Raw genomic sequence first — 24,501 nt, forward strand, 5'->3', positions numbered from 1 at the left:
TGGACATATATGATGTTTTATCTAATATTATACCGAATGAGGCAGATTTATTAATATTGTCTCAGATAGGCCGTATAAACCTGGATGTTCTGAATTTATCACAGTGGCTCGCGCCGTTGGCAGACATGTAATAGACACGTTTTAACTGTTGTCAGAGCTTGGTCGGCTTACTTTACACCAGTAAATTGGTGAATTTTAGACTTCTTTGCAAATACCTTTTTTCTAGACTCTTGAGAGGTGTTTATTGAGGCAAAACAAGTGTGTAAAACATGAATGAAATCTGGTGCTAGCCCTGGACACCATTTATCTGGCACGGTTTGTTTTAGAATCCTTGTGCGGTCATATCTGTTTTTCTTCAGAGAATTATTTGATTTATTCTGTCCCCTCTTTTTTTGCCTTGGTTTAGCACTTCTTTCCTACATAGTAGGTTTTAATTAGTATACATATAAAGGGTCTATACCTGGCTTCCTTTAGCCTCCTGGCTGAAAGCACAGGGTAAGTTTTTTTTTCCCATTCTGTAATCAGAACTCCCCACAGCACACAATGGAGCGTGCGGCCAGAGCCGCGCGCTTCATTGTGTGCACTGACAGGTTCTCTGCGACCGCTATTCAATGAATTTAATGAATATGCTAGAGATCACGTCCGGAGCGTATACTATGGGGGACATTTATGAAAGGTCCGCCCGAGCCATACGCCAGGGATAAGGTGCAGATTCGCCCCTTCTCCCTGGCGTATGCCTGCCGTACGCCCTGCTCGCCCGATGACCAGGCTGGGGAGGCGTGAAAAGGCGGGTAGGAGGCGTGGCCTCCTCCCGCATCTTATTTACCATGATTTAGTACGCTGGGCACTCGTTCGGGCGCCTGCCTGGCCTTTTATAAATCCCCCCCCCCCCATGTGTATACGCTTCGGATAGGATTCTATAGACGGCAACACAACGTATATTTTCGTATTAATCACGGCCGTTGCAATCGGCAACAACGGCGAAATAATTATGTTTTTATAGAAAGTCATTAAAACCTACATTTTTATCAGTGGAAGGTTCTACTGGATGTGAATTGGGCTAGTGGTCCATTTTTGTTTGGTTTATGATTATTGCCATCCAGATTACCTTCTTTTTTGGGCACAAATATTTTTTTATGTTAGGGCCCCACATGTATCAGGAACCTTGACGTGGTGTGTGGGCTAATGCACTTTGATTAAAATGTAACTAACTCCTGATGTTAGCTGTATATAGTGCGGAGAAGCAGAGTGATCAATGATAAGTTTATGGATGTGCGACCATGTCTCTAGAGAATTATCAGAATCCTTATGCATTTGCCATAGTATAGTAGATCTCCATTGTGTTTTATACCCGACATGCTTAGAAGTTTTATAGTTTTAATAAAGTTTATGCACATATTCAATAAAACAAGGCAATAAAAAATTACTTTTTGTAAGTCATGAGTAAAACCAATTACGAAATATACAGAATTTGTGCACTGAAAAAGTTCAATAGTGCCAAACTCTACTTATGTTTTCCTCCCGAATCTTTCCAGGATGAACCCCAGAGGAGTACAGTACGTGCAACAGGTTCAGCTGTATGGAGAGAAATTCTGCAGCCAGAAATAGTTGTACAGCGATCATTTCCCTCCCTAGGAAGGTTTATTCCCTTTGCAAAATATTGTACCAAAGCTCATTTTATAGAAGTAAAGTACACACATTTTTTTTTAGCTCATTGAAAACCAATGGAGGCTCCAGCAGGAAAGCAGTTTTTTTTTTCCCCCCTTTAACTGAATGTGTTATAATCTTGTGAATAACAGTGTATCGCTGGCTTAGCATTATGTAGTTGTGCAGGTGCCGCTGTGTGCGCAGTGTGAAAACAATCATACCTGCATTACGTGTCTCTCTTCTCAGCCGCAGAATTAAGGTACTTATACTAGAAATGACTCCAATACAGACCGCTGTGCGTTTTTATTTTTTGCAGGCACGGGCATCATTTGGTGCTGCTTCTCTCACAATGCAGAAATATTTGGAAGGTAAGTGAGGGTAATGGTTTTTTTGCTGAGTCTCAAATCCTGCTGTGCAGCCTGAAACGTGGATCATAAACATTTAAAACAGCTGAAAATCCGATCCTCACCATGGCACTGCAGAAGAGCAAATGAGCTACCTGGAGGATCGTCTACGTTCTCTTTCCACGTCCTTTTCGTTCCTAGTCTTTCCTTGCCAACAGCCATTTAATAAAATGAAATTTCTAATTAAAGCTGGCATGTTCTGCACAACACAGTTGTCAGCTATAAAACTGGAGGGCGGCGAAGATTAGGGATAATACAGTTTAGGAACCTTTTACCTTCCTCCTTTCTTCTTAGCTCTATGAATAATTAGTGGTGATTTGCCAAATTTAGCCTGTGTCTGCACTCTACAGCTCTTGGCTTCATCGTAGGATGATTACATCTAATTGATAATTTGAACAGAGTGTTAAGTGCATCCGTATAACCCCACAAGTAATGGGAGCTTGATATGCATTGGTGGGAATTTAATATGAGCGCGTAGCAAGGCCGTATGACAAGCCGCTACCGGCACTAACAAAGGCAATAAAAAGTAGGTGAATGTTTATATCTAGCATAAAGGGAAATCAAACAACCATGAAGGTAACTGTGCTGTTTAAAGGGTTGTCTATTTTTAAAATAACCCCCCCCCCCCCCGATCCTCTCCAAATTTATTTATCTGTCAGTCCCTTAGTGAGCATGGTACCCTTTGGGGATTTGTCCTTGCAGTGGATTATGCACAATCTCCGGTCTCCTGCTGTAATGAAGAGTCAAAGAGGAGTTGGGGCTCAACATTTGTGCCTTACTCTAGCACACCTCACCACTGCTTCCTTCTCCCTCTTCTTCATGAATAATCAATGCTGCCCGGCCTCCTGCTCATTCAGCTGTCAGTCAGTGTCTGCCAACAGAGGACTGATCTGCAATCAGAATCACCTAACCTGTGTTGGAGCTGTGTAGAGGTAACTCACCTGTCTGGAGAACACCAGCAGTTTATTCTTTGGCTCAATTCCCCTGATGGAAATTAAATATAGTTATTTTTTTTTATTTTTTTCTCATTATTGTATCATTTTTGAATTCCCAGACAGGGGAATTAGTTTTTTTAAAACAATGATGAGGGGGGAAAAAAGTAATAAAAAATAAAATAAAATATACATGTATTTATTTATTTTCCCCCATCATTGTATTAAAAATTTTTTCTTTTTAAACTAATTAGGACCTGATTGGGAATTCTTAGCTCTTGTACAATAGTGAGAGAAAAATAAATAACGAACTATATTTTATTTCCATCAGGGAAATCGAACCAAGGAATAACTGCTGGTGTTCTCTAGACAGGTGAGTTACCCCTACACAGCTCCAACACAGGTTAGGTAATTCTACTATATCTGATTGCAGATGAGTCCTCTGTTGGTCGATACTGGCCAACAGCTGAGTGAGCAGGAGGTCGGGCAGCATGCAAATTCAGGATGATTGGCAGGTAGGAAGCTGTTATTTAGAAAACTGCCACTGCATTTTTAAGCCATAGCCAATAGTGGACCCTTCCTTTATATTTCCCATTCATTTTTAATCAATCGCTTTGAATCAATAAAAAATCTGCTGTATGTGACATGAGCCTAAATACATTTTCTGTATTGTTTATTGGATATATGTTACAAAATATACCTTTTTTAAACTCATCAGTGACTTATGCCTCTGTATGCCCATATAATGGCATACGACATAGTCTGTTCTAGAAGGTAAAGATTGGGAAATAATCCTGACTAGAGATCAGGGCTTTGAAGTCTGCTCTGCTCCCTGCCGCGTCTCCCCGAGATGAATCCCGTCCTGGGAAACTTCTTCTAGTTTCATGCTGCCTAAACCAGGCTCCTCCCCGGGTGCTGGGAAAAGATGGATCCAGTCCTGGGAACTGGGAGAAGTTTCCCAGGACTGGATGCATCTTTTCCCATCACTCGGGGAGGAGTGGCACGGAGTGGAGCAGACTTTAAAACCCTGCAGAATGCCAATTCACTTCATTCCTACTGTAAATTCATTGCTCTTTAATCCTGACATATACCTCTGATTGTAAGTGAAAGCAGGATGTGAACAGAGCCCTGAAATACACATCTAAAATGGACCTGGATGAAACATAGCTTTTGGTCCTGAGCAAGGCAAAACAAACATTATAACACCATCATGTTAGATGTTATTGGGAGAGTAGAATAAATTACCAGGATAAAATGAACCTTATACTAATGTAAATGCCTGAAAAATGCCGATTATAGAAAGTTTGCATGTTACCAAGCATGCCTGTAAACTATGGTAAGTCTGCTTAGAAAAATATGTGGAAAACATGGATATAGTCATTGGCTGTATCCATGTTTTCCAGACAACCTTAGAGCTTTATCCAAGTTAAGCAGCCCCAGCTAATCAAATGCCGACTGTTCGGGTTCGGATCGACTCAACTAGTAATTATGTCATCTGTTGTAAGAAATCTTAAAGGGGTACTCCAGCAAAAATATTTTTTCTTTCAAATCAACTGGTTTCAGAAAGTTATATAGATTTGTAATTTACTTCTATTTAAAATTCCTAAAGGGGTTATTCAACGCTACAAAAACATGGCCACTTTCTTCCAGAGACAACACCACTCTTGTCCCCAGTTTGGGTAAAGTTTTATAAATCAGTTCCATTGAAGTGAATGGAGCTTAATTGCAACCTGAACTGGAGAGAAGAGCAATGCTGTCTCTGGAAGAAAGTGGCCATGTTTTTCTAGTGCTGGATAACCCCTTTAAGTCTCCCCATACTTATCAGTTGCTGTATGTCCTCCAGGAAGTGGTGTATTCTCTTCAGTCTGACACAGTGCTCTCTGCTGCCACCTTTGTCCATGTCAGGCACTGTCCAGAGCAGTTTTGAACAGTTCCCTGGACAGAGGTGGCAGCAGAGAGCAATATGTCAGCCTGGAAGGAAAACACCACTTCCTGCAGGACAAACAGCAGCTGATAAGTATGGGAAGACTAGAGATTTTTTTCAAGTAAATTACAAATTTGTATAACTTTCTGAAGCCAGTTGATTTGAAAGAAAAAGATTTTGCTGGAGTACCCATATGCACATGGAGTACACTTTTATATTATATATATATATATATATATATATATATATATATATATATATATATATATACTACCGTTCAAAAGTTTGGGGTCACATTGAAATGTCCTTATTTTTGAAGGGAAAGCACTGTACTTTACAATGAAGATAACTTTAAACTAGTCCTAACTTTAAACAAAAACACTCTATACATTGCTAATGTGGTAAATGACTATTCTAGCTGCAAATGTCCGGTTTTTAGTGCAATATCTACAGTGTGGCTGGGTTCACACTATGTATATTTGAGGCTGTATTTGGTCCTCATGTCAGGTCCTCATAGCAACCAAAACCAGGAGTGGATTGAAAACACAGAAAGGCTCTGTTCACACAATGTTGAAATTGAGTGGATGGCCGCCATATAACAGTAAATAACGGCCATTATTTCAATATAACAGCCGTTGTTTTAAAATAACAGCAAATATTTGCCATTAAATGACGGCCATCCACTCAATTACAACATTATGTGAACAGATCCTTTCTGTGTTTTCAATCCACTCCTTGTTTTGGTTGCTATACAGCCTCAAATATACGTAGTGTGAACCCAGCCTGAAGGTGTATAGAGGCCCATTTCCAGCAACTATCACTCCAGTCTTCTAATGGTGCAATGTGTTTGCTCATTGTCTCAGAAGACTAATTGATGATTAGAAAACCCTTGTGCAATCATGTTCACACATCTGAAAACAGTCTAGCTCGTTACAGAAGCTACAAAACTGACCTTCCTTTGAGCAGATTGTGTTTCTGGAGCATCACATTTGTGGGGTCAATTAAAGGCTCAAAATGGCCAGAAAAAGAGAACTTGCATCTGAAACTCGACAGTCTGTTCTTGTTCTTAGAAATGAAGGCTATTCCATGCGAGAAATTGCTAAGAAATTGAAGATTTCCTACAAGTGTGTACTACTCCCTTCAGAGGACAGCACAAACAGGCTCTAACCAGAGTAGAAAAAGAAGTGGGAGGCCGCGTTGCACAACTAAGCAAGAAGATAAGCACATTAGAGTCTCTAGTTTGAGAAACAGACGCCTCACAGGTTCCCAACTGGCATCTTCATTAAATAGTACCCGCAAAACACCAGTGTCACCATCTACAGTGAAGAGGCGGCTGCAGGATTTTGGGCTTCAGGGCAGAGTGGCAAAGAAAAGGCCATATCTGAGACTGGCCAATAAAAGAAAAAGATTAAGATGGGCAAAAGAACACAGACATTGGACAGAGGAAGACTGGAAAAAAGTGTTGTGGACGGATGAATCCAAGTTTGAGGTGTTTGGATCACAAAGAAGAACGTTTGTGAGACGCAGAAGAAATGAGAAGATGCTGGAAGAATGCCTGACGCCATCTGTTATACATGGTGGAGGTCATGTGATGGTCTGGGGTTGGTGCTGGTAAGGTGGGAGATTTGTACAGGGTAAAAGGGATTCTGAATAAGGAAGGCTATCACTCTGCACCGCCATGCCATACCCAGTGGACAGCGCTTGATTGGAGCCAATTTCATCCTACAACAGGACAATGACCCTAAACACACCTCCAAATTGTGCAAGAACTATTTCCAGCAGAAGCAGCAGCTGGTATTCTATCATAGGTAATGGAGTGGCCAGCGCAGTCACCAGATCACCACCCCATTGAGCTGTTGTGGGAGCAGCTGGACCGTATGGTACACCAGAAGTGCCCATCCAACCAATCCAACTTGTGGGAGCTGCTTCTAGAAACGGGGGGTGCAATTTCTCCAGCTTACCCCAACAGACTAATAGCTAGAATGCCAAAGGTGTGCAATGCTGGAATTGCTGCAAAAGGAGGATTCTCTGATGAAAGCAAAGTGTGATGTAAAAACAATGTTATTTCATATACAAATCATTATTTCTAACCTTGTCAATGTCTTGACTCTGTTTTCTATTCATTTCACAATGTATGGTGGTGAAGAAGTGTGACTTTTCATGGAAAACACAAAATTGTTTGGATGACCCCAAACTTTTGAACGGTAGTGTGTGTATGTATATATATATATATATATATATATATATATATTCACTCAACACCAGTCTGAGCTAACATGTTACATTTATCTTTGTTAGGTTGGGATTTTGAGACATACGTAGTAGTAAGGCATCTCACTGTTTTTTTTTTAACACAGTCATGTGACCCAGCTGTCTAATAATCTACATTGATTCCTTATACAGCAATGTCTACCATTGTCCTATCGAGCAACTATATCACAAGAGGCTTGGAAAGGTGCAGCGCTTATTCCATGGGAATACTTCCCTCCCCAAGTAGACCGATTTAACGCCTTTGCATCTCACGGTTCTGGACTGAAGAAAACATATGAGGCGCTTTATCCAGTGCCTGAAAAGGAAGTCGTAGAAGGGCAGCATCCAGACTTGTAAGTCTTCCAGATATTGACGTGAACATCTGTTTTCTTATGAGAAAAGGAGAAATTGATCTCTGTACAATGGTCCGAAGGCAATACAAGTAACAAGGGAAACAAAAAGGCATGGCAGGAAGTGATATAGCGCCACGGTTAAGACTTTGATCACTAATTGGAGACTTTTGATAAAGCTGTTTGCAGTAGTCACAATGCGAATAGAATAGTTTACTGGGAAGAGCAATTTGTAAAACACCTTTCAAACTGCAGAATTAGGAACCAGTTATTTATTTTGCAGGTAGTGAGAGTTGTGAAGAAGCGATGTGATAATTGTACTGCTACAAATTATGTATGGGGGAGCCTTTTACATGTTGTCTTATGGTGTGCATAGCAAGATAAAAGGTGGTAAATAATGTTCCTGTAACAGATACTACACTGTGTTACCAATGGGAAATCTTAGATCCACGCTGCAGACTGTACTGAGTTTAGTTTTAGTTGCATCTACATAAACACGTTTCTCTACATAAACACGAGATTCTCTACCGATATTTTTGTCTTTTGTAGAAGTTTTATGACAACCAGACATGAAGCAGGTGTGCCTTGAGTAGTGCTAAGGTAGTGCTGAGGTTTTTTGTCCCTTCTCAGAGTCAATTTAGCAATGCAATGAAGTTCCATATTATAGCCCCTGGCAATGGTTACTATGTTTATGCCACCTTAAATAAGGGCAGCAAAAAATAGTGATATAAATGCTGAACAGATCAGTCATTTTATTCAGCTGTTCTCCTAATATGCAGGAGAATGGGATTTTTGCCACGCCTCTCCCCCCACCCTCCAGCTGCTGATTGACAGCTGACTGACTATACACAGCATAGATAGATAACTGACAAACAGCAGCTGGTGGGCAGAGTTTTCTTCTCATGAATATCCAGGACTACTGTGCTCATGCACATAATGGAGAGGACTACTTATTGTCAATGTTATTCAGGAGGAGATCTCAGAATCAACTGCACAGAACAATCATTCTGTTCAGCTTCTCTGTCACTAGGTTATGCTATCCTTAGATAGGACACCATAAACCTACTGGCAGAGTCTCTTTAAGGTGATACTATTCTATGTGCGGTTCTCCACACCATCCACAAGTTAGATGCTGCACATTTGGTATATACCTGTATAAAACTTTTCTGTGTCTTCTTTATGCTCTAAAATAGCATTTCGGTGGACAGTGACACGTAGGTGGGGCCCCCCTCCCGGCTAGATGACACTGTAAACCAATGAAATAAAGCGAGAGTAAGGGGGGTGACAGTATTACTTTACACATACCCATTTATTTCATAGGTTAGGATCACATCAAGGTTGTGCCGCCATGGAAAATAATTGAGAGAATAACAAAATGTGATGCAGATCTATACATGCATGGGTAACATTAAAGGGGTTATCCAGTGCTACAAAAACATGGCCACTTTCTTTTAGAGACAACACGACTCTTATCTCCAGTTCAGGTGCGGTTTGCAACTAAGATTTATTCACTTCAATGGAACTGAGCAGCAAAACCCCGACCAAGCTGGAGACAAGAGCGGTGCTGTCTCTGGAAGAAAGTGGCCAAGTTTTTGTAGCGCTGGATAACCCCTTTAATTTCATTGGCCCAAATGTAGTCTGGGTCATTTTCTGAGCGCATAATTGTTTGTGCTCAGACTGAGAAGCATAGCACGATTAGCTTTCAACTCCAAGTAAAGAAGTGTACATCAGTAGCTCACTACATTCATGCCATTGGAATGAAAGTGGTATTAAAGGGATTATCCAGCGCTACAAAAATATGGCCCCTTTCTTCCAGAGACAGCACCGCTCTTGTCTCTAGTTTGGGTGCAGGTTTTGCAACTTCTTTTCATTGAAGTGAATAAAGCTCAACTGCTAACCGCACCAGAACTGGAGACAAGAGTCATGTTGTCTCTGGAGGAAAGTGGCCATGTTTTTGTAGCGCTGTATAACCCATTTAAAGGGATACATTTTTTGGAAATACATTCATTTAGCAAACTTGTCTCCTTCTCCTAATATGCTGCTCTTTACCGGCCACCTCTCTGCTATAAAAGCAGTGGTCTGGCTGGTATATATATATATATATATATATATATATATATATATATATATATAGTGGTGCCTTGGATTACGAGCACAATTCCACTCTTAAACCAAAGCCAATTTTCCCATAAGAAATTATAGAAATGCAGACAATTGGTTCCACACCCCAAATATAATTATTTATTAATCTGAATAACATGTAAAACTAATGTAAAAAACATTCAGAAACAGCAGAATATGTGATATTATAAGTTACTGTACAGTAATGGAGAGGATGGGAAACACAAGGGCTGACAGAGACTGCAGGGAGCATGAAGGAATGAGCGGGGTATATGTGGGCACATACATGCAGCACTCTCTGTCCGGGCAGAGAGGGGTTACAGCTATGGAGAGATTACCTCCACAGTCCTGTCCCCTGATGTAAGCCCCAGCCTGAAGTGGATCTGCTATGATTTGGAAGGTGAGGGAGACTTCCTGGGTCAGAGTACATGGCTGTAGACCCCGCTATTCAGACCATGTCCCTCCCCCACTTGCGCTCCCACCCAGTACATGGAGCTCTTAAACTAAAGCAATGCTCTTAAACCAAGTCACAATTTTGAAAAACTGTGAGCTCTTAAACCAAAACGCTCTTAAACCAAGTTACTCTTAAACCAAGGTACCACTGTATATATATATATATATATATATATATATATATACACACACACACATATAGTATAAATACGCAACACATATTTTTATCTAGTGTCCCCTGAAACCCCTGAAAATATTTATAGACGTACGTCTTATCATCACCAGCCAAGAATTTATCATTTGGGACGTGAAAAGTATTTTAAGTGCCACATTTTCCAAGCAGTCACATCTACCTTGTAAATGAAATCATAGCTGTGTGGAACAAGAGAAATCACTTATATATGTAACAGAATGTAAGACGTCTTCTCTTTATTTTATAGTCACCGGTTGGAGTATTTCAGGCCTTTTAGCTGCAATGTGTTGATGGGTGAAGAATGGAAAGAGCCTGCATCTAGTCTCTGGAATGTGTAAGCTATCCGCACACCTACGCTTTCACTTCAAATGTCTTCTCATTATTCAAATCAGGTTCCTTTTAAATATCAGCAGGGAAAATCACAGTAGAGCATAGCACTGAAATGTTGTAATACTTTTTATTATAGTCTGGGATGGTTCTATATTAAAAACTCTCCAGCTGTAGAGAAACAATCACATCAACTTATCACCTTGCTTCAGATGGAATTTTTTTTCCCAACCTGATGCTATATGTCAGGAATATTTACTGCTTGGAAATTTTCTCTTGTAGTCTCATAGTACTGTTAATTTAAAGGTGCGGGTCGACGCTATGGGGATGGGCAGTGCTCCCAACGGTCTCAATGGACCACGGAGCAAACCACTAGGTGCACCAAAACAGTGCCGAGGAGGAAGCTAAGAGACATTTCTTCCTCCCCAGCGTCTCCTGTGCAATAGAAACACATCAGCAGGTTAGACGAATCTAACCTGCTGATGTTTCTCTATTGCACAGGAGACGCTGAGGAGGAAGGTATGTCTCTTACCTTCCTCCTCGGCACTGTTTTGGTGCACCTAGTGGTTTGCTCCGTGGTCCATTGAGACCGTTGGGAGCACTGCCCATCCCCATAGCGTTGACCCACTTCTTTCTATTGATATGAATGGAGCGGGCCGACCGAGGCCTGATTAGCGTTATGAGGTGGGCAGAGCTCTAATCAGGTCTCATCGGACCGTCGACAGTATCACTTTAAATAGGTTAAATTGTGTTGTGTTCTAATAGCCGTAATAAAAGTGGCAGTGTAGGTTCAAGTCTGTAGTAGTAAAAAAAGTATATTGCATCTAAGGTAGTTTTTGAAATTTGTTAGAGCGACTCTGTACCCACAATCTGACCCCCCAAACTGTTTGTACCTTCAGATAGCTGCTTTTAATTCAAGATCTGTCCTGGGGTCCGTTCGGCAGGTGATGCAGTTATTGTCCTAAAAAACAACTTTTAAACTTGCCCTGTATCAAACTGGCGTGGCCTAGTGTGTCTGTGTATTAGGCTGGCACAACCTCTCTGTCCCTCCTCCCCACCCTCCTCATCATTAGGAATGCTCCAGGCAGGTATTCTCCTATTAATCAGCTGTGTGAACACTGGCACCTGTGCAGTGTTCACTGGAGAAGAATAGGAAATATCCTGCCAGTGGCATTCCTAATGGGGAAGAGGGTGGGGAGGAGGGATGGAGGGGTGGTGCAAGGTTAGGGCACTGATACTCTAGGCCACGCCAGTTTGACACAGGGCTGCAAGTTTAAAAGTTGTTTTTTTAGGACAATAACTGCATCACCTGCCGAACGGACCCCAGGACAGATCTTGGATTAAAAGCAGCTATCCGAAGGTACAAGCGTACAGATTATGGGTACAGAGTCACTTTAAAGGAGTTGTCCGGGGAGAGCAGATGATGGCTGAAGGCTGCAATCAATGGGAAATGTCTTGGAAATTGCGTTACTCGCTTTCGCAGTATCTATTGCCCGATATGTAAATTGTTCTCTTCATAGAAAGGGAGTTAACCCGGAAGCATACAGAGAAGAGGTATGTGTTGTGTCACATCCCATGCTTCTTGGTAGAGAAAGGTAGACACCATTTTTCCAGAGTACAGGACACAACATAGGGACAACATGGTGACTGGATCCCTGGAAGGTGTTGTGTAAGTGAACCTCAAATTAAAGTCCAGAAGCCAGGAAAGACATTTTATTTGTTCACAAAGCATAAGGCTCCCTTCATATGTCCATGTCTATCAGTAAACACTGATCAGGAAACTTTTTACGAGGCTTCAGGAAGCCACCTGTGTTTCTTAGTTGATGTCACTTGTGCGGCGCAATGCTGGGAGGGAAGTAGTGTTTAATGCTACCTCTGACCACAAGATAGACTGTCAGGGTCAGGAATCATTTACCTGTATGTGCTCCTGGCGGAAATGGTCTCTGTGCTGGTGCTTGCCTGGGCTGCCATGCAGTGCATTCCAGTTGTGCTTCTGGAGCTGTCCGGAATTCTTGATGGGGCATCCGTGCCAGAACTTCGGACAAATATAGGCCTATGTTTTTCAGAGCTATTTTTCGGCATGGACGCCCTTTAAAAAAATTTTTGATGGGTATCCATGCCCAATAGAACTCAATGGGTCCAGAGAAGTACCTGGATTTCCTGATGAAAAAAGGCCAAAAGTTTTTTTTTTCTGAGAGGTACAATTACATACATAATACATAATAATAAATATATGATGGGAGAGCGGAAGGAACAGTTAACTGGATGTGATGAGTTTTTGCAAGGACAAGGGGTGGAATATTTGGGGTCTTAAAGGGGTTGTCCGATTTTCTTATTGGTACAGACCATAATTTGCCTAAGTTTTTTTTTTCCCAACCTTTTCTGCCTCTGTGCCCCTGGGCATCATTTGTTGCTTCTTTTCGAATGTGTACATGTTTGTTTGAATGATGAACTTTTTTTTTCAAATATATTTTTATTAGCACTTTGACAATACACTGAGTACCGTTTTAGCGTCGCAGCTCTCATTTTACAATATTATCGTAGTGACAATATGGAAACGGCATAGTAGACAAGATACACATATCAGGTTGTAAACCATATCAACAATAGTAGAGCACAAACCATCAAACTGACGATGGGAGAATTGGCAGAAAAGATGAACAATTAGATGAGATTCAGTTCACGTAAACTATCTAGGGTTATAAAATCCCCAATGAGAAAAAGCACTCCTAAACACAAACTACCAACTAGAAACTAGAAACCAGGCCTCTAAGAGGCATTATCACAACTATCATATAATGTAACTTTTGGCAAGTAGCGGCAAGAGAAGTTGACTCGCTTAGAGGAAGAGAGGAAAGAAAGGAAAAGAGATAAAAAGGGGAGAGAAGAAAAAGATGAAGAAAAAAATTCTAATAACTAAAATAAATAGCTAATAACAAAAGTAAATGGCGCGTTCCGTAGAAGAGGTTTCATGAAATGGTTCCTAACAGAAATACATCACCGAAAGACAACTCATACCCAGCTCAGGTAGGCGATTTGAGTTTTCCCAGCGTCCCCTTCAGATCCTCCTTTAGATACCAAGTAGAGTATTTGTAAAGGGGAACGAAAGAGTGGACCTGCTGTGCCGTATAATGCGTCAGAGAAATGTCCTCCATTTCAGGATAAACTTTTTAGCATGCTTTTCTGGGTTGCTTTCCGTCTCCAACCTGCTGCCAAAAAGACCTTCAGATCTTCCACCACCATTAGAGTAGTGGGTGCAGGAGAATGAAGCCACTCCCGTAGCAAATCTCTCTTAGCTATCAACAATACCGCATGGATCAAGGGCGGAACCAATTTCAGTCCTGAGGATTCTACTATGGAAGAGTCGATATATTGGAATATCATTGGCAAGGGTTCCTCAGGAAGTCAGCTTCTAGTGTTTAGCCACATATTCTTGAACCCCCTTCCAGAAGGACTTGGACAAAGAACAAGACCATATACAATGCCAAAGTCCATCGCCGGAGTCCAGAATTTAGGACAGTGCAGGATTCTATTCTGATCCCAGCAAAACAATGGACAATGTGCAATTACAACTGAACGATTAGTGAACAAATGCGCAACTTGAGCGAACGAATGTGGAATTACAGCAAACGATAGAAGATAATTTTAGGTTTAGATCTAAATCAACGACATACGAATGATTTTTCGATCGTTTCCTGCAATTGCACAGAACAATTATCGTTTAAATTCGAACGATTTTTCGCACAATAATCTTCCCGTGTTATAGGGCCCTAATGGTGAGGCCGGTAGATTAAAACCAATGCATGATGAACTTCATGTTGATGTCAGCTCCACCAGCCTTGCATCCCAGATATGACATCACACCTTCCTGTCCAGATGTATCTCCACCTACTCATCCCGAGGCCGAGAAACACAGGTCACTCCATTTACAACTTTCCGTCTCAACTTTCCCTCCTAGGAAGCCAAGCATTTTGTTTTCTTTACTGGAGTTAAAAACTAAATGGCATAAAATAGTTCCTTTATAGGTCTCTTACCCTGTCGTCTTCCCTTACAATCTCTCACATATCACCGTATGTAATTTCAGGTGCTTTTTCCCCTGCAAATTTATTCTCGGCAATCACGATCTTTTCAACATCCCCCGATTCCTCATTTTCCATTTCCCTGCAATTATGTTCATTATGCATCAACCTAGAAAAAAAAATGCCGTAGTTGACAAAAATATGTGGCGATGGCAGCTTAATTTTTAATGTTAGTGATGCAATTGTACATTAGAGCAAAATTACATTTATGATATATTGAGATTATTTTACCAGAACAAAAAAAAAAAAAAATCTGCTTGCTGCTATTTTAACCTTGATTAATGACTATTTGGTATGACTGGGATTCATCTGACACACAGGGAATGTGATTCATCAAAAAAAAAAAAAAAAAACACTATGGAGATTTTTTTTATTGCTATTTTAAAGTCAAATGTCTGCATTCTAAAAAGATCCAGCTCTGGTCTCATTTTAATGGACGGTTCATAGGGTGGAATAAGGGGGGGGGGGGGGATCCCGCACAGCACACAAGTGGCAGGTGACCACCATGGAATTGATTAATCAAGTCTACAATATCTACATAATATTTAAAATGCCATACAACAGCTCCTCGTACCTTCCTTCATGCATCTGCTTTGCATACTTAACAGGACATGCCGGTAAGCAAATTTTCATTCGTGGGGAAACGTTCTTTATTTTAATACATCAAAAAATTTAATTCCTAGGCCGCATTTACATATTTTCTTGCAGACCTTTCCTGTTTTTATATAGATTCCATCTTTTTTCCAGATCATGGATTTTATAACATGTACATCTTGACATACTGTAAAATGGCAAGGTATTTTAAGTCATTTTTACAGAAAATCAGCAATGCCTTAAAGGATTTAAATCTTTTTATAAATAGAGCAAAAAACAGGAAGAGAAGCAACTTTTTTATTTTCCTATTTGGGTAATTCCACCTCAACTAACTTGGGTTGTCCAGTGAAAATCTTTTTCTTTCAAATCAACTGGTGCCAGAAAGTTATATATAGATTTGTAATTTACTTCTATTTATCTCAAGTCTTCCCATACTTATGAGCTGCTGTATGTCCTGCAGAAAATGATGTTTTCTTTTCAGTCTGACACAGTGCTCTCTGCTGCCACATCTATCCATGTCAGGAACTGTCCAGAGCAGCTGCAAATTCCCATAGAAAATCTTTCTTGCTTTGGACAGTTCCTATCTCGTCAGCAGAGAGCACCATGTCCTGCAGGACATACAGCAGCTGATAAGTATGGGAAGACTTGAGATTTTTAAATAGAAGTATATCACAAATCTATATAACTTTCTGAAACCAGTTGATTTGACAGAAAAAGATTTTCGCAGGAGTACCCCTTTAAAGTGATATGGTAAGCCGCTGCTGCATGTTGTATCTGTAACTGTATACACTGTCTGTATCTTCTTTCTGGTGTAAAAATGCGTTTAATCAGCGGCACTACTGGGATGACAGTGTCACTGAAGTGAGGCCTCTTGGCTGTTGAGTTCCCTCTCTTGCCTTGGTCTGGCACTTGTTTCATTAGGATGACCCCCCCCCCACCCCTGATGACATCACATGGAGAGGACATGCTGGGGAGAGGGGACTCGGTGATACTGACATCAGAGTGGCAACACCGATTTAAAGCTATCTGGTGTAAAAGTGCTTTTAATTGGCTGTGCCATCAGTATGAAAGTGTCACTGAGGGGCGGCTTCTCAGCCATTGAGTCCCCTTACCCTGACTACAGACCAGCGCTGTAATCCATGCCCTCCTATGTGACGTTGCCAGAGGGGCGGGGGGTAATGTTGGGGAAGTGGGCGCAATCCTAATGAATCAAACACTGGACTGAGGTGGGGAGACGGGACTTAACGGCCGAGAAGCCACCCCTTGGTGACATTCTAATCCCAGTAGCATCGCTTACTAAAGGAGAAGTCCGAGAAATTTTTATTAAATTATTGTGTTGCCCCCCAAAAGTTATACAAATCACCAATATACACTTTTTATAGGACACAAAAAGAACAGTTGCAGAACGGCAATGTGCGGTCCCAGAAGTGATACAAAACTGTAGAAAAAGTGCCACTTATTACAGGAAATGCTCTTAAAGTACTTTTTCACTGCACTTACTAATGCATCAAGGCTTCACTTCCTGGATAACATGGTGATGTCAGTTCCTGGATAACATGGTGATGTCACTTCCTGGATAACATAGTGATGTCACTTCCTGGATAACATGGTGATGTCACTTCCTGGATAACATGGTGATGTCACTTCCTGGATAACATGGTGATGTTGTGACCCGACTCCCAGAGCTGTGCGGGCTGTGGCTGCTGGAAAGGATGATGGCAGAGGGATGCTCAGTGTCCCCCCAGTGCCCAGTGAGCCCAGGGTGTACATTTACGCCCTCCTGTGTTAAGGCCCAGGCAGCCGGGGCGTAAATGTACGCCTTGTGTTGTTAAGGGGTTAAAACAACGTCCTTTCGTGTCATAACAATGTGCTACATTGAAATTAATGCAAACAGCGGCCACTGTTCACACAGTGTATTGAACAACGGCCGTAAATTGTCACAGCCGTGGAAATAATTGACATGTCGATTATTTCTGGTCGTAGTGCATTGAAATCAATACAATTTATATCAATACAACTGTAGCAACGACCGTTGTTCATGCAGTGTGTAAACATAGCCTCAAAGTGTTTCTAAACCAGAAAGAAGATACAAACAGCTTTTACAGAGGTACATCACTCACAACATGCAGCAGCCGCCGCTATTCATGATGCTGCTGAGATCGCCACCTTCACTAATGGAGGTGACAATATCACTTTAAATATTTCTCCAGTGATTTCATTAATTTGTCTCCTTCTCCTGATAGGCCGCTCTGTTCCTCCCCTTTTTGACAGCTCATTGTCTAGGCTAAAGACCTACCAAATCTGTATTTTCTGTATAAGTGTAAGACTCTACATAAAAACACCTATACTGTACATAGGCAAGATGAATAAAATAATAAAGGATAGAAAAAACATTTGTTCAAAAGACAGACTAAATGTATGCACTAGTCGACTGTTCAGTCAATTAAAATCAAGTCAGGATACGCCTGTATACATCAGAATATGGCTACGTTTTTACCGCAGACGGCAAAATAATGAACATGATCATTATATTCAGACGTTTCTTGCAAACAGCGGACGTTGTTCATACACAGGTTTTTTTTGTCACCATTCTGTCTCCGTTTTTACTATTAAATTCAATGGACTTTTCAATTAAGCTGCATCCAAAGGCCAATTAGTAACCAAACTAGAATAATGTACCAACAGCCAGGGGAGGTCATTTTAAGGGTATATTTACACGGGCGGGCTCGCAGCGAGATTCTCGCTGCAAGCCCGGCAGGTCCTGGCAGTTCCCATACACTACATACTTGCTGCGGTCTAAACGACCGCAGCGAGTATGTAATTATACCGCCCTTAACCCCTTCTACTCCCGCCGGCTGTAAGCAGCATACATTACCTGTCCTTGCTGCACGGGTCCGGCGTCCTGCTCTCCTGTTCGGCCAATTAGTGTGTTGCCCAGCCGCAGCCACTGATTGGCCGGGCGGGAGAGCAGGACGCCGGACCCGTGCAGCAAGGACAGGTAAAGTATGCTTACAGCGGGGGAGTCGGGCGGGAGCAGAAGGGGTTAAGGGCGGTATAATTACATACTCGCTGCGGTCGTTTAGACCGCAGCAAGTATGTAGTGTATGGGAACTGCCAGGACCTGCCGAGAATCTCGCTGCGAGCCCGCCCGTGTGAATATACCCTAAACGGAACTGAAAAAATGTTGTGTGAACATAGCCTATATCTTTTCCCAGTATTCTGCTGTATATCAGCGACACAGTACATGGATGTGAATATAGCCTTAGCTTGTGCTTACCCTGTAATAGGTTTTGATCCATCTGCTCTAGTGAAGTGAGCGGGACACAGCTTGTGAAATCACCAGTGCCTGCCACCCTACTCAATTTTAAGCAGCAGCCGAGGTGAGGACTGGAAGTCATTGCTAAAGGGAAAATGTGTCACCTAAATTTTCTTTTAATTATTAGAGTACAATGCTAAAACTTGTTCTTTTATTTTAATCTGTTTCTATTTTCTGACCAATTTATTTTCCACTTTTTGTAAATTTATATGGGGGCGCCCATTTTGCCTGAGCTGTTCTTAACAACATTTAGTGACCTGCTTTGCAGCAAGACTCATGGACACAGACGACAATAGACAAACTCTGTCCCCTTGAGATGAGTGTGAAACGTTACTGAGCATGCTATATGAAGAAATAGTAAAGGAAAAAGGACTATTGTGGTGAGCCCAGCATATTATACAAAAAGCAACTTTATTAGATGATCATAAAGTGCAGAGTACATAGAAAGTTCAATTATTCCATAAGTGTGCAATAGAGGTGTGAATAAGTTATAAAAAAAAAAAAAAGCTAGGGTGCTGTCGGGTAAGGTGACCCTGTTATACCCTACCTATACTAGTTGAGGGACCGCTGGGTAAGGCGTCCCTCCGCCAGACGGTTTCTGGCCCTGCACTGATTTGTCATATAGAGGTATGTAGGCTGTCAAGAAAGTATATATGTCAGATCGATGGCTTTAGTAAAATAGGCACCGATCGGTTGTGCAGTAAGGGGAGTTAGGAGACTAGGATGGTGTCTCAGGTCAGTACACGGCAATGATGACTCATAACATTCGTATATGCCATCGTATGTGCTCTCTACAAATCCTGTGATATTAGGAGTGTGTAGCAAGTTTCCACTTCTTCCAGTTACTCCGACGTGTTTCCCCTCGGTGGTGTACAGAGGTTCATCAGGGAGGTATTATGGAAGTATTATGGTTTCAGTGGTCTGGGGGACCATCTTAGTGTGGAAATGGTCTTGGAAGCAGTTGGTGTTCCATAGAGAATGTTGATCGGTCCTGATGTAGGTTATTAGAGTGTAGTATAGATGATCTGATGATCAGGTGCAGCCTTTAGTCTGTGTTAGCAGAGCTCCCAGGATAGCTCCTAATGATAGGCTCTTTCCTATATATGTGGTTGTGCAGAGAATCATATGGTGATATATGTAGTTGATGAACAATTAGCCTTAGGTCACAAATGTGGCGTTGTCATTCCCGCGATGTGAGGCACGGCAGCAAGGTTAAGACCTGGGAGGCTGGAGGGAGTATACCCCCTTGTTTGGATGATGAATTTGGCAGATTTAGAAATGTCTTAGCATGTCAATGATGTGGGGCATGCCGTCAGGGCTATATTCTCAAGGGAAAGAGATGCTGTGTCCCTTCCTCAGATGCTCAACATGCAGGATCTGTCCTGAGGCGCCTGGTGCGCCTACACACCTCTATATGACCAATCAGTGCAGGGCCAGAGAACCGTCTGGCGGAGGGACGCCTTACCCAGCGGTCCCTCAACTAGTATAGGTAGGGTATAACAGGGTCACCTTACCCGACAGCACCCTAGCTTTTTTAATAACTTATTCACACCTCTATTGCACACTTATGGAATAATTGCACTTTCTATGTACTCTGCACTTTATGATCATCTAATAAAGTTGCTTTTTGTATAATATGCTGGGCTCACCACAATAGTCCTTTTTCCTTTACTTTTTCTTGTTTGTACTACAGACTTGTGGGAGCCACATATAGAATTATTCAGCCAGGTACCATCCTCCTTTCTTACTCCTGAGCATGCTCTATGACCTTTGAAGAGAGCTGCTATTGTCTCCTCTATTTACTGGTGTCACATGTTGCTGCAATGCTTTACAGATCACTTTACAGCAGCCTCCTCTTATCACCGCAGACACAACAGGAAGTCTCAGCTTAAGGGTAGCTTCACACGTACCGGATCTGCAGCGGATTTCACACTGCGAGTTTGGTAGTGTGAAGGTCTATGGGATTACATATCTGCAGTGGAATTTTCATTCCACTGTGGATATGTAAGCCGGCCCCTTTAACCCCCCGCCCCTGGCCCGGAGCATACATAACCTGCTCGGCGCCGCGGCTGAGTATGAGGCTCCCAGCTCCCGTAGGTCCCCATCAGCCAGGTGAAATCCGCTGCCGATCAGTTATGTGTGAAGCTACCCTATGGCCCTATACACGGAACGATTATGGGCCGTATTTGGCTGATATCGGCCGTTACGGCTCATAATCATCCTGTGTAATAGCAAAGATCAGCCAACAGGAACGATGTCGGCTGATCGTTGCTGTCGCTTGTCTTCCAACATGTTGAAATACAAACGACAATGATAGCAGCATTCTGCTGCCGTCCCTCCGTGAATTAGGATCGGTGGCAGCAGACCGCCACTATACTCTATGGGCTAGTGGGATAGCGACCACCCGGGCAGCCCCCTCCGTAGCTTTACTCACCCGCCCGCTGCTAACGCGGGGAATAGCGGCGGCAGCAAGCGGGGAACGAGCTGACAGCGCTCGTTTGCTCCTCTCAGTCGCTTTGTAGAATAGGGGCTTTAGCTTTAGCCCAAGTGGTGAGAATGAAAACTGCAAGATATCTGGATTATTTTATAATATGGATAAAAAAAATTCGAAAATTAGAAAAAAAGTCACCAAAATTTTTTAAAAATTTGATTAACATAAAAACGTTATTTAAACAATAAGCACATTTCTGATGACCCCTTCCCTTTAACGCGGTGAACGAGGATTTTTTTTAGCAGAGTTTATATGGAGCTTGCAGATAAATGGGCACATTGTTCCTGGGTGATAATCAAGGCTGTCATGGGCCGGCTTGTGTACACCCATGAAAGCATTTCTCATGATCAGATATAGCATACTTTAATCACAGAGCTGGAAATGTGGTAAGTGTGGCCAGCGCCCTAAGCCATCTTTTCCATTACATTGACAGAAATGGGAAGAAAGGAGAGAAATGGAGCATGTCATTTCGAGAGCTAATGACGAACAGGGAAATAACTGGCGAGAAACATAACAATTTGGAACGTGAAAAAGATGTTACAGTGTGTCGGAATGAAAATAAAAACGTTTTGAGGAATTCGAGGTGAATTAGAGAAACTCTTAATTCTGTCCAGCCATGCATTCGTGGCCGGCCTCTCACAATTAAAGCTCTGCCTGGAAATTTCATTTAACTTTGCTAGTCTCCTGAATGGCACAGATGTTGACAACTTTCAGTAGTTTATCATTGCTCCTGAGCTGCGCTCTTAATGCTTTTTTTCCTTGTCATGCCCTTGCAGATAAAACAAATGACCATCTAATGTAATTCAGTGGAGGGTTGTGTGTTCTGTTTACTGTGAATGGATTTGAGATTGCTAGAGTCCCTCAGCATGACCGTCTGAACCAGCCATGTGTCCTGGTCACAGTAATGTGGCCTTTTCCTATATAAAAAAAAAATACTGAAAACAAAACATGCTTAAATTGGCTCTTGCATGTCCACCAATATTCATTACTCCCATGTATTACCTGGGAAGGCCCGGGCACTACCTAAGGTGCTGACAGTGTGCTGTAGTTGGCAGTCCCCTTGAGCATAATGCCTTTGGAAATTTGTCCATGGAATGGATTTTGTGCAATCTCTGGACTCCTACTGTGATGAAGAGCCAAAGAGGAGTTGTGGCTCAGTCTTTGTGCCTCACCACTCTTTCCTACCTGAACCTGATTGGGAATTCTTTGCCCTTTTAAAAAGATACAATAATGAGGCGAAAAAAAAAAGGAAAAATAAAGACCTATATTTCATTTCTATCAAGGGATTCGAACCAAAGAAAGAACAGCTGGTGGTCTCTAGGCAGAGGATTTACCCCTAGACCACAGCTCCTACACTTTTGCGTTCACAGTATATCTGAAGCGGGAGGCCAAGCAGCATTGATTAATCATGAAGAAGAGGGAGGAGGAAGGGGTGATGAGGTGTGCCAGAGTGAGGCACAAACGCCGAGCCACAACTCCTCTTTGACTCTTTATGACAGTAGGAGACCTGAGATTGCACATAAACCTCTCCACTGGCAAATTACCAAAAGGTAACATACTCACTAGGGGACTGCCAGCTACAGCTCACTGTCAGGACCTCAGGTAGGACCCGGGAGCTGACAGACTCCCTTTAACATTTGGCATCACATAGAGACAGAATACCCACAAATACCACAAATAGCTTTTTTCCTTTTTATAAATACTGTAGAAGACTGACTACCCCTTTAAAGTGTACCTATCGTTTAATTTTTTTTTTGCAGAAATCAATAGTACAGGCAATTTTAAGAAACTTTGTAATGAGATGAGGCACCAAAACAGGACAACAAAGTGTTATTTTACAGCTACATCATTGGGCTATCTCTTCTGAAGTCAGCACTGACCTCTGAATACAGCTTTCACACAGCTCCCACTGTGTAATCCTTTGTTCTCTGCTCTCTGCTGCTGACTAATCTCCCTCTTCCCTCCTCCCTCCTCCCCTCTCCATAGAACAGACAGGGCCCGACTGATGTAAAAGAGTCGAGATTTCCTGATAATGAGCAGTGAATGAGAGAGGGGGGGAGGGGGGACCTTTGAAAAAGCCTTTTTAAATGCAGATAATGAAATATTTGCCTAATAAACCCAATTACAACGTTTCTTAAAATTGCCTGTACTATTGATTTCTGCAAAAAAAAAAAAAAGAAAAGAAAAAAAAAAAGAAATACGACAGTGACACTTTAAAGATCAAAGAACTATAGGCAGAGAAAGTACTTTATAAATGGAGTTCATTGGGGCTACCCAGTTTTTTGAATGATCAGAAAGAAAATGAAATCTGTTTAAAATTGTAATTACACGTATGAGCAAATTTAGTTGATGACTGGTCAAAATCAATGAATAAGAATGTCTTTTTGGCTTAATGTGTTTTTAACAGGCCTCTCAGTCTTCCCTGCCTAGCAATCACTTCAGCACTTTTATGACTAGTTGTCAGAATCGCTTACTCTTCTCGTCTAATATAGTTTTTTTAATAGTACAAGTTGACTTATCATTCACTTAGCAACTAATTGAGTTTTACCCATGCTAAGTTTAGTAGTGAGTATTGTCTTTATTATTAGGGTTATCTCAACAGATATTGATGGCATATATATCTAACATAACGTCTGGCACAAGGCATAGGTTTTTTTTTTTTGGGGGGGGGGGGGGGGGCTGCATGGAAACCAACAGAGGAAGTAGAACCACACTTTCCTAGCATTAAAGGTGTATTCCTCTCAAACATAACTTTTGAAATGTTGTTGCCCATGGTGCGACTATCAATTCCTTCCATATTTATTATTATCTATTCTGTCTCCTCCCCCCAGGTCTCAGCTGCTGCTTTCTACTAAAGACACAAAAATCTGTGTGTGAGCCTTTCTCTCTGTCTCCCCCTCCTCCCCCTCCCTTCTTCGACACTTGATGTAAACAGGTCCCTGGCAGGCATTATCTGCAACATTGTAGTTTCTTTGTAATGATGGGAGGGTTAATCACAGTGAGTTCCTCAGCAACCTGACCTTAGATTAACCCTCCCAGCATTCCAAAAAGCTACAATGTTAGAGATAAAGCCAGTTGGGAAATTGTTTACATCAGCTGTCTCAGAAGGGAGGGGGAGGAGGGGGAGACAGAGAGAAAAGCTCACATACAGATTTTTGTGTCTTTAGCACAAAGCAGGAGATCAGAACTGGAGGAAGGAGACAGAATAGATAATAACAAGTATGGAAGGAATTGCTAGTCTCACCATGGTCAGCAACATATGAAAGGTTATGTTTGAGTGGAATACCCCTTTAATGGCAATTTGCCTAGTGTTTGGTGATGGACAGATATACTTATATACAGATTAATTACTCTAGGGAAGAGATGGGAGAATCAGAAGCCCTCCAGCTGTTGCAAAATTGCAGTTACCATAATACATTA

The 24,501-nt window shown here is 41.8% G+C and overlaps 1 protein-coding gene across 7 annotated transcripts in view; it reads left to right on the forward strand.

Annotated features, from left to right (window-relative positions):
• C7H4orf33 (chromosome 7 C4orf33 homolog) overlaps positions 1-24,501 on the forward strand; it is a 151,862-nt gene that overhangs the window by 39,548 nt on the left and 87,813 nt on the right. For 5 of the 7 annotated variants that reach the window (XM_069978603.1, XM_069978605.1, XM_069978601.1 and 2 more), the window contains 4 exons: positions 1,964-2,015; positions 7,311-7,510; positions 10,522-10,608; positions 21,515-21,664. In XM_069978603.1, coding sequence (XP_069834704.1) covers positions 1,964-2,015; positions 7,311-7,510; positions 10,522-10,608; positions 21,515-21,664 — 489 coding nt within the window. Of the gene's footprint in view, positions 1-1,963; positions 2,016-7,310; positions 7,511-10,521; positions 10,609-18,561; positions 18,649-21,514; positions 21,665-24,501 lie in introns of those variants that run through there. The other 2 variants (XM_069978608.1, XM_069978607.1) reach the window with 2 other exon arrangements.

This window comes from Dendropsophus ebraccatus, chromosome 7, assembly GCF_027789765.1.
Source record: "Dendropsophus ebraccatus isolate aDenEbr1 chromosome 7, aDenEbr1.pat, whole genome shotgun sequence".
Lineage (NCBI taxonomy): Eukaryota > Metazoa > Chordata > Amphibia > Anura > Hylidae > Dendropsophus > Dendropsophus ebraccatus.